We start from the raw sequence: 11202 nt of genomic DNA on the forward strand, positions 1-11202 counted from the left end.
GGTGGATCTTCCTTCGCCCAAAAAACCCAAAACAAAACTACATTGAGATAATATTTTTTGTCTACTAGATTTCTCAAAGATTAAAATTTTTGAAATACCCATATCAGTAACAGTACAGAGAAAGATGTACTCACATACTCTGCTAGCCTAACAATGTAAAATGGCACCACCTCTATGGGGTGTAATCAGATAATACCTCCCCAAATTATCAACACACATGTCCTCTGACACAGACATAAGTTACATCAGCAAAATGGCATATCTACAGAGTCCTATACATTTAGCACTGTTCATAACAGGAAAATATTGGGATCAATTAAACGTACACCAACACCAAACTGATACACTTACAATCAGACGAAATGGAATTACCAAAAAAGGGGAATCTCTTTATGCACTCATATGTGATAATCTCACGTGTGTGTGTGTGTGTAACCAATGTGGGATTAAGATAATATAAATTTATATATTCATATTTATTTGTTTACGCATCAACTACCCATAGACCATACACTAGAAACTAGTAACCTTGGCTACCTCTAGGAAGGAACACTGAGTAATAAGTGGAGAAGAGGTGTTGGAGGAAGACTTTTCAGCGCCTATCTTTTTAGAGGTTCTGTATGGTAGAGTCCTTATAATTTTGAAAATGACTTTATTTTGCCTTTGAATGGTAGTTTGGCTGAGTCCAGAATTCAAAGTCACACCTCCTCAGAATTCTGAAGCTATCAACTCATGATCCTTTAGCGTTCAGCACACTGATTCACTCTCTAACATCAATCTGACACTTTTTCCATTGTAGATAATCTTTTCTTTATTGAACTTACAGAATTTTCTCTTTATCTGTGATTTTCTAATGTATCTGACATATCTGGGTTTGGGCCTCTCTTTACTTATGGCACTCTGAGTTTGGTGGTGGGTCCTTCAATCTGAAGGTGTGTGTCTTCCTTGATTTCTGACAAATTTGATTCTAATACAAAAAAACGCTCTTTTAACCTCTACCTAAATAACACTGGTTATATCAACCAAGTCATCTCGAATCACTGAATTAAATAACACTCTGTACACCATCCAGAAAATATGATCACTGAGGCATGCACATGCTGAACACTCACAGGTAGTACCTTCCTCTCTTGTCTTGCTGTAGACAATTATTTCCACCAGTCAGCCTGTATGTTTACCAAGACTCAGCTGTATTTGTTTGAACACATGTAGTCACATTTTGTAATTAGATAATTTAATCATACACTAAATATTAAAGCCAGTGAAATATGAGTGCAAAAGATGTCTTCATTTCCATGAAAATTTTGGAAAAACCTGAAAAAGTGAAGGCACTAAAAAAATTGCTCTAATTTTATTTGGGATAAAACAACTGTAAAAGATTTGAAAATTTTAAAAGTCCAGGATTCTACACATAAATTGCCTTGCATTTGTCTTCAATTTTTCTTCCAAATACAGACACCTATATTGGAAATCGGTTTGGGCACATGTCGAATAAGGCTCAGCTGGAACACCAGTTACCTGACATACCCTCAAAGGAGTAGTATCTGGCCTCACATTAAAAGCCTGGCTGATGAATGTATATTTTGGTGATTTAAATTAGAATCAAATGTTTAGGGTACATTTGCATGCATTTTTAAAATTCTATCCTTTAACAGATTTTTAAAAATTAACTCCTATTAGAGAAATTTGGACCATCTTGATCTATGATTCATGGCTCACAATTTTTCTTTCATATTTTGCATCCATTTGTCCTTTATATTATGTTCTGGGATAATTTCTGGGTTTGATCTTCCAAGTCACAAATTTACTTAATTCATCTATGGAGTTTTTCATTCTAACGATCATATAATTTTAGTTCCATTATATCTAATCATGTTTTCTGGATAGCAGCTATTCCTGTTTTTCTAAATTTATTTTTTCCATCAATATACATCTGCCTTATTATTCTCTTATCTTTTTGCTTGCTTCATCTATTAATTAATCAGAGTTTGATGATTCTCTTTTATGTGGTTCATTTTCTTACAAGTGTGATATTCTTCAGTGTCAGTTCATCTCTTTTTGGTTTCCCTGCTCACCTACCTGTTGTGACTGGTGCAGTTGCCAGCTGTCCTCCAGTTATTTGAAAAGACAGGTGGGACCTTTTATAGGGTGCAACGAGTCAATATGTCATCTGTTGAGGGTGGAGACTCTCTATCCTCTGGTGTCATCACATGCCCAGGAAAGCTCTGCCTCTATTCTCTCTGCCATTGCCTAGGGACATACATTTGGCCTCCACTGCTTGGCATAATTGGCCATCAGAAAGAGTCAAGGACACTGTTGTTCTAGAGCCCCCTTCTGCTCATTGCATTCCCTTTCCCAGCACATGCAGCAGCCCCTCTGGCATAGCTCCCACCATTCACAGATGTTTTCTAATGCCTTTATGTTTTCCATTAATCCAACCCAAATTGTTTTCAGTCTTTCAGGAGATATTCAAAATGTCTGATGTCCTGATAGCATTCTTTTAAAATACTGCTTTAGATTTGTTTAGAATATCTTTTCCACCATTCCTAAGATCCGGCTTGAATGAATGAGGTAGCTGTGTGAGGTTAGTCTGCAATCTTACTTTGTTCATTTGGATGCTGATTCCACTTCTACCTCAGTTCTCCCAGTTATGCACCTCTCTTCCCCCATCCCTGCCCTGACACCCTTCTCCCCTGCTTTCTTACTGATACTTGATAAAGTGCCTCATCCAAAACAGATGCCCCAGAATATTTAAGTGTTCAAAACTTACAATGGAATTGAACACTTTGATTTAAGAAGGCAGTAAATTACAAAACAAAAAAATTGAATTTACACAGGGCTGTATCAAAAGCTAATCAAAATGACTACTGTATAAACTCTAAATTTAAGTAGATAAAGTTTTAGTAGTCACTCTTTATCATCCTGGAAAAAATAATCTAAAAATTGCTAATAGCCATTTCAACAGTCTATCTAAAGAGAACCATAGCAAGGTATGTACTTGACCACCTAGTTTACCTCGGCCCAGCACTTAGATGCGTTTGTTTGTTTGTTTGTTTTTGGTGAGGAAGATTGGCCCTGAGTTAACATCTGTTACCAATCTTCCTCTTTTTGCTTGAGGAAGATTGTCCCTGAGCTCACATCTGTGTTAATCTTCCTCTATTTTGTATGCGGGATGCTGCCACAGCATGGCTTGATGAGCAGTGTGTAGGTCTGTGCCCAGGACCTGAACCCACAAACCCCAGGCCATCAAAGCAGAGTGAGTAAACTTCACCACTACACTACCAAGTTGGTCCCAGATGTGCTTTTTTAAAAAAACTATTGTGTTAATTTTGAGCAAACATAATCGTTGCACTCTTTCATGGAATTTAATTTGCTGCTTTTTTTCGTATTTTAATTTTTTAGAGACTTTTAAAACATAATAAAGTACTGCATGAGTTGTATTTTATTCAGTGATTTTTATTCAGTGCCTTCTAAAGGCTAAATATCTTCCAATGCTGTGGAAATGAAAATGGATGAACAAGACAGGACCATCACAGCACTTGGGACACACCTACATTTGCACATAGCTCAACCTACTGTATTTTCCTGTTTACATCTGCAACTGGCAAGCCAGGCTGGGAGCTCCTTAAAACCAAGAGTCCTTCATCTTCTTTTTGTATTCTCTGTATCTGCACAATGCCTTGCTCAAAGGAACTGTTCAATAATGTTTAATTGCTCAGCATTATGATATTTACATGCTATCAGATCTAATATATGGCTCAAATAAGATTATTATTCAATACTAGAGACTAAAAAGACGAAACAAACAGTAAGAACACTTCATACATCAATTGCTAGGTATATAAGTACAATTTGTGTATTTTATAAACAGGGAAAATGAGATACAGAAAGCTTAAATACTTTGAAGAGGCAGCACCTGACCCTGTACCCAAAATCTCCATTCTAGCACTTTCCTCTTCACAGCACAAGTTATTAGACTGATATCTGGAAAAGGAACTGGCCAATCTTCTAAGTGCTCACCATTCTGTAACACTGGATAGCTGATGATCTATTTCCTTTGATAGAGACTTTGGATCCTGTCAAATATAATAATCCAAAGGTATTGAGGAGTTCGGGCACCAACAGGCCAAACTAGCTATGGAGACAGGGGAAGGGAAGGTATACTTAGTGATCTGTTTTCTGTGCGACTAATAACCAGAAGGCTTTTATTAACTGAGAAGAAAAAACTGCTGCAAACTAAAGGTAGTTACATTTATGAATAATTCCCCCCTATTTAAAGACATTATGATTCTTCACATTAGAATTACAGTATTCCAGAATTCTGGAAATACAGAGGAGCAAGAATGTAGTCCTGTGATAATCCACAGTTAGACAGAAGAACCTCATACTCTAGCAGACAAGGCTTTTGAGGTCTGATCTCACCAGACATTTTGGAATCATTTCCCCCTTATTGCATCTTCTGGCCTAATCACAGGAGATTTTTTTTTTCATTCCCTTGACAGTCTCTGTAGCTTCACACCTCCACTGAGTCTCTTCTCTCTGTCTAAAACACTCTTCAGGCCTTTCTCACTGAAGAAAGCCTCCCCTTCGCTTTAAACTCCAGTTACACTCTGTCTGCTTTGGGAAGCCTTACCCAGCTCCTCAAGCGAGATTGTACCTGGGGCATAACATTTGACCCATCATGCTGATATGTCAGTTTCATGACTAACTGTGTCATATCTACTTGTACATGATGTCCCTCTCCTAATCTGTGAACCCCTAATGTAGGACCTAGAATACATTTAACATCCAATAGAATTTCAATTCTATCATCCAATTTTTAATTAAATCATCCAATTTTCTCATTTTACTTATGCAAACTGAAGCCCAGAGAAGTAAGGGACTTGTCAATCACCAGGAAACAAACCAATGTCATAGCTCAGATAAATTATGTTCTCTCTTTCCTAATCCACTCTCATAAGGGAAAAGGGCTGGCATGAAGTAACAAACCCACCCTTCTTGGCTATCTGCCTAACTTTTTCCTCAAAGTCTGACTGCTATACTGTATTGCTGGCAACATCAGTTTTCCTCAATAACAAAGACTTCCCAGTTCAGAACATATACATATGTGGCAAATAGGAAAAGTGAGTAAAGGTCCAACGTGATAAACAGGGAGGTATGTCAAACTCCTATTCAGTCTATGAAAAACCTACTCATAATTCTAACTTTGCTCCCTTAAGTATGGCGAGAAGGCATAGCTCATTTGGAAAATCTGACCAAAAGCCCACATTTCAACACAGTGAAATGCTTTATCCCCTATTGCTTCTACCACACCAGGAACTTTCTATATGTAATTATTTAATTCCGGGCCAAAAACTAGTGGACAATGAAACCCCCACAAAATGTTTCCCCCAGTGAAGTGTTCAAACATCAGTTCCACAAAAAACATTTTTAAAAGCTTTGCATGTAATTTTTCCATGCCAGTTTTTTTCACTCATGGCTAAAAATGTCCATATTTGAATATTCATCATTATGAGCATGTGGTAAAATATAGCCCTGTCCAGCAATTTACATCATTTGACTATGGGACCTTAGGAGGGCATAGGTAAAAATTTCCAGTTTCATTTTGTTTGGATTTTTAATCATCTTTTTCCATTTGATGGCTTTGGGTGGCTTTGATTGTGCTGCTATTTTCTGCTATTCATTACTATTGGATTTTTCTCCAAATGAGCAGGTTGCTTTCAGACAAGTCCTTGTGGATTTCATCAGTGGCTCACTAGGAACAGCAACATGAAGCCACAAAACACAAGGGTGTTTTCAACATTTTGTGGGTTTTTGCTCTAAACCAATAGTAAAGGCCACAGTGATGATGGCTGCACAACGTGAATGTACTAATGGACTGAACTGTACATCAAAAAATGGTTACAATGGTTTATTTTGTTATGTATACTTTACCACAAAGTGAAGGCCAACTTACAGGAGCTAACAATTATCCCAAACCCTGGATCAAGACGGGGGGGTCGGAGGGTGGGGAATCAAATGATAATCTCTACAGTTCTGCCACAGCAAACGGCTTTTCCTTTCCAGTTCCAGGAGGCCTGTTAGCAAGGCTCTCACCCTCACCACTTTCCTCCATGGAGTGGAGAGAAGAAAAGGAACTAGTGCCAAATAAAATGTAAGCCTTGGAAAAGAAAATGTTAAATCAGAGGACCATAATCCTTTGAATACTGACTGGACCTAATGTCCTCCATTAGTCAACGGCTCCCAGTCTTTCACTTCACTTCTTCTCAACTCCTGTCTTGCCCCCAACAGTGAACAGGTGTCCAGTATGGTTGTGGATGTGTTTAAATTCCAGACAGCTGTCAGAATGTAATTCCCTAAAGAAGTGTTCTGACAACTTTGAAGTAGGACATGAAAAAAGCTATGAGATAAAAGATGAGGAACGGGGTGGGGGGCAAACACGAAGGAGACTCAGCAGTGAGCAGATTGGTTATCTTCCAGTCTCCTAAAAGACACCACGTGGTGGGCTTATTTTGGAAAACAGAAAGAAGTAAAACCAGTGGGAAGAGTTACAAGGAGACAGAGTTTCATATAGAATTCGGAAGAAACTTAGAACCATCTAGAAGGAGAAGGCTATTAATCCATCTAATTAGCCTCCAGATTCACTGACTGCCCTGGAGATGTTCCATGGGAGGTAAACGGTGCAGACTTCTGGGTGGTGCGGACTAGGCCGAAGTTCAGGGGGAGCATTTGGGAAGGGGATGTGGTGCATGCAGCTCAGCCTGATCTGTGGGGGAAGCGGGAGGAGTGGCAGGGGGAGCGGAGAGCTGGGGCAGGAAGGACGCTTACCAGGCCACCTCCGCAGGTGCTGAACGAGGCCAGAGAGCCGGGGTGCCGCAGCACGGCCCCGGTGTAGAAGCAGGCGGCGTCGGGCGGCGCGGGCGGGCGCGGGGCGGCGGCTGCGCGCGTGGGGCCGGGGTCCGGGCTCGGCCGCTGCTCCACCGCGAAGCGCGGCGCCAGGAAGCGGCCGTCTCTCCGGAGCAGCAGGTACAGGTCCCGGGAGAAGGCCGGGATCCGCAGCAGGACCTCGTCGCCGTCCGGCTCGGCTGGCTGGGCCGGGGGCGGAGACGGGGGCGGCTGTGGGGGTGGCGGCGGCTGCCACGAGGCCGGGGCGCCCGGGGACAGCGCGGCCGCCCCGCTGGATCCCCGCGGCAGCTCCTGCGACTCGAGCTCCTCGTCCTCCTCGCCCCCCGGCGGCGGTGGCGGTGGCGGCGGCGGCCGGGGCCGGGGCCGGGGCTCGGACCGGCCTTCCGTGGGCTCCTCCGGCGGCGCCGGGGCCACCGAGCGCACCTCGCGTGAGCTGCCGGCCGCCTGCGCCCGGGCGCCTCCGCCGCCCACAGCGCCGCGCGCCCAGCCCGGGTCGGCGCTGCCCCCACTGCCCCCGGCCGCGTCCACCGGCTCCCGGCGCCAGAGTGCAGGAAACACGACTTCCCACTCCTCGCGGTCGGGGGCGAACTGCAGCCCTGCGGGCGGGGCAGAGAGAGAAGTGCGGGCTTAAAGTGCCGCGGTTCCAGTAGCACAAGCATTCCCAGGCTCACACTCCGCACAGCCTCAAGGCTCTCGCGTTAATGCGTTGGAGACCACCCGTCTAGCCCCTGAAACTCTTGCAACCCCTGGAGCCTTGCGATCAGATTACAGACCCCAGCATTTTCAAAATAAAAGTACGAATATATGGGGATGGGGGGGCAGCAAAGTTTGATGACAGCACTTAGTTGTTGAAAGGAAAACCGGTGCAAAGGCTCCAGCGCAATTAAATTCTTTGAAGTCTATGCCAGAGCAAAGCATCGCTATCAATTTATGTACTTCCCAGTTTTCCTCCAGGTGCTGTAAATGTAACTTTGCAAATATTACTACTCTCATTAGAGGAAAACTAAGCATTTCACGATGGTTAAAATGAGAGCAGGAGAAGTGCGCTTCGCTCACGAGCGTGACCCCCCCATCCACACCCGCACGCTTGTTTTTACTGCTACCCACTGAGCCCGGCACACCGCGCACGGGCTGCACCAGCCCTGCCTACCCGTGCGTCCTCGCTCTCCGCTGGGGAAGTTGGAAAGCAAGCCGAAAGTCGCGGAAGCACTTACCTGAAACGATCCCATTCGACAAGACCCCCAGCTGGTAAAGGAGGCAGCAGCAGCAGATGTGAGTCAGGCGCATCTCGCGGCTCTTCCCCATACCGCGCTCCCGCGGCCGCGGCTCCTTGCCCCGCGCGCGCCTCCTTGCGCGATCCACCGCGGGCGCCGCCGCCTCCCCGGAGCGCAAGGAGGCCGGGCGGCGAGTTTGCCCAGGCCCTTTGTCTGCCGGGGGGTGGGGGGGAGGGGGGGTGTGCTGTGTGACTCCGAAAGGCTGCCGGAGCACGGGCGGGGGTGGGGTGGGGGGAGGAGCGGGGGCAGGCAGCACCGCGGCCCCGCAGCGCTCCGGCTCCCTGGCGAATTAGGTGATGAGTCTATTTTCTGTGTTCTGGACGTTGTAGGAGTTTCCGGAGCCCCACAGGACAGACCCACAGTCGGCCGAGAGCCGGCAGGCACAAGGCGGGCAGTACCGCCTCGGGCGGGACAGGCGGAGGACTGCCCCGCGCGGGCAGGAGCGCCGTGGTGTCCGGCCGAGGCTCACCGCCTGCACCCGTGCGGAAGTGCCAGGGGCTGGTGCCGCCGTCCCAGCAACCTGGTGTGCCAAGCTCCGCACACTCCTCAGGAGCAGAGGGCTGCAGGCTCTCACCCGCAGCGGCGCGGTAGGGAAATTGTGGAGGGATGAGGAGGAGACAGGACTCGGAGGTAGGGTGTGGAGGAGAAAAGATTCAGGCAGATCCGACAAGAAAAAGGGACCAAAGGGTGCCCGCCAAGTGTGACTTTGCGGGACAAAGGTCCCAGAACACCGCACACGTGCTCATACGCCGGGTTGGGGTGCGATGGGGACCCAAATTCCCTCACCTGACTGCTGATTGGCCACTCTGGAAGGCTGGATTTGCAACCTTACTCAGCACCCCCTCCCCCACCCCCAACTGAGGTGTGTGCAGGTAGAAGTGCCTTCCCCTTCCCATCCCCCTCCCCCTCGGCTCCTCCTTTGGTCGAGTTCTCCCCCATCCACACATCACACAAAGCAAAACTTAGTGCAGACTTCAGCACAAAGCTGCGGCCCCACTTACCAAAGACCTTTGATTTTTCTTCCCATCTTTGTCTCTAGGAATTTTCTAAGCCTGGAGATAATTTAATTCGTCATGGAGTGTGCTTCAAAGGTTCCCAGGACAGTAGACACCCTGACTTTTCAGAGCCCCTTATCCCACCTTATCTTTCCGGCTTCCCCTTCATCAGTGCTGTCAATTTCTCTCTCACACACACATACAAACACACCATACATATAAACCTCGTGCACTCCTAATGAGGGTCAGAATAAGGGGACCGACATTAAATATTGTATTCGGAAGATCTCAGACCAGATGAGATTATTTTGCCTTTTTTACATTTTTTGTACACTAAAAAATATGTTTTTGCTATTTCTGTCTTTTTTGGGGAAATTCAACCTTAAGTTTTCTTTGCTTCCTTTGTTGCAGCTCTTCATAGTACCTACTCCCCTTTCCACATCTCCTCCTTGGCCACATCAAACCTTTCATATCAGACTCAGGGGTGATTGATCTAACCTGCCACTTACATCCTCTGGACTAGGCTAGACACCTAGAAATGAGAGTTGGTGCTAATCAGTTTAAAAAAAAATTCCAGCACTGGGGTTGGTTCCCCACATCCTTTGTTGTTTTACCTTCTGTTCCTCGTGTCAAAGGTGACTACTATGCCTTTAAGGGAGGCAGACGATCTTATTTCAAAGGAAAGCCATTGTTTGAATAAGCTGGGTCCTAGAATACTTTCTTTGAATTGTCCAGAGTTTAAAAACAAACTTGAAGATACTCTAGGTGTGTTTGTCAAGAGTGTTCTGCCTCCAAACCTTGTCTTGTAAAAATCTCTAAAACTGGAGTAACTAGGGTGGGTGTGGGACCCAAGAAATATCTGGGTTACTTAGGGACCTACACACTCCTTTTTATGGGACTCAATTATACAGACTTAAAACCAGGCAAGAAATCAGACGCAGTTTCTATTTAAGAAATACAGAAGGTACTAAGACAGAAGGTTAGTTACAATGAAACACTTCCACCAGGATATAAGTCTTAAATAAAATGTTTCTCATAATTTTAACAACAAAAATGTAAGAGTAAAACTGGAAAAGGTATGCATGTTACATTGTGTGTATCTACTGCAGTACATTTATGATTCCCTAAAACTAGGTGTGCTATATAACTAAACATACTCAAAAGCAGTTTGCCCATGTAAGTTCCCATCTCTGCCCTTTTTCCCCTACTGACACGTAATCCCTACCAATCCCTCATGGTTAGTATTGATTGTTACAGAAAGGTTTGCTTAATTCCCAGGTAGCTCTACTCTTTCTCCCATTTGAAATACTATTGTAATTTATTTGTATATTTTCGAAGGCTTTTATAAATCATTTGAGTTGTAATGACTTGTGTACATATTTCTCCTAGTAGACCACCAATTTTTTTGGAAGATAGGAATGATTTCTTTTATATGTCTTTTTTTACATCACCCTGCCTAATTCAATGACTTACACCAAATAGGTGTGGAAATTCTCAGGAAATTCTCTAAGATGCTTTAGAAGGTGATGGAAATTGATTTCCGTATATTATTCCAATTCCAATTCCTTGATCTAGAATTGCAAAGCTAGCTCTGTTGGTGATCAGCTGCTATCTACATGATTTATCTAGCTTACAGAAAGAACTAGCCTAAGAGAGAAATGACTTGTGGGAAGTTTTTGTGCTCTAAGTTTTTGTGCTCTAACTAGAAGAGATTTAGATGTGCAAATAAGAGCATCAGTTGGAGTGAGTTTGAGTATGTATGTATGTGAAAGAAAGAACTAGCCCGCTTTGGAACTGAGTAAATTGTGTGTGGTAAAATAGAGGAGAAAAGGCAGGACTGTAATATGTGTGTGCATTATCAACCTTAGAGGGAAGAAAAGAGCAGCTGGGAAAAATATGTTGGTTAAGACAGGTCACTACATATGTCACCAGATGGTAGCTAGCTTCAACCAAGCACTGCTTTTGTGGAGTGGAGGTAAGTGACAAAGCATCAGAGTAAGTGGAACCAACTGTTCTTATACACAAGG

At 44.4% G+C, this 11202-nt stretch overlaps 1 protein-coding gene and 1 long non-coding RNA gene across 3 annotated transcripts in view; one reads left to right on the top strand and one right to left on the bottom strand.

Annotated features, from left to right (window-relative positions):
* The window catches only part of ADAMTS19 (ADAM metallopeptidase with thrombospondin type 1 motif 19), a 236401-nt gene extending 228090 nt beyond the window's left edge, over window positions 1-8311 (bottom strand). For both annotated transcript variants that reach the window (XM_070569341.1, XM_070569340.1), the window contains exons 1-2: window positions 8121-8311; window positions 6829-7502 (exon numbers count right to left, since the gene is read on the bottom strand). In XM_070569341.1, the coding sequence (XP_070425442.1) occupies window positions 6829-7502; window positions 8121-8211 (765 nt within the window). In that variant the 5' untranslated portion in view covers window positions 8212-8311. The remainder of the gene's footprint in view (window positions 1-6828; window positions 7503-8120) is intronic.
* On the top strand, window positions 7379-10539 carry LOC139075100 (uncharacterized). Its single transcript, XR_011525148.1, has 2 exons — window positions 7379-8178; window positions 8510-10539. It is a non-coding gene; the product is annotated as an uncharacterized lncRNA (long non-coding RNA).
* The last annotated feature ends 663 nt before the right edge of the window (window positions 10540-11202 follow it).

The sequence above is a fragment of the Equus przewalskii genome, chromosome 13 (genome assembly GCF_037783145.1).
Source record: "Equus przewalskii isolate Varuska chromosome 13, EquPr2, whole genome shotgun sequence".
In the NCBI taxonomy this organism is placed as follows: Eukaryota; Metazoa; Chordata; class Mammalia; order Perissodactyla; family Equidae; genus Equus; species Equus przewalskii.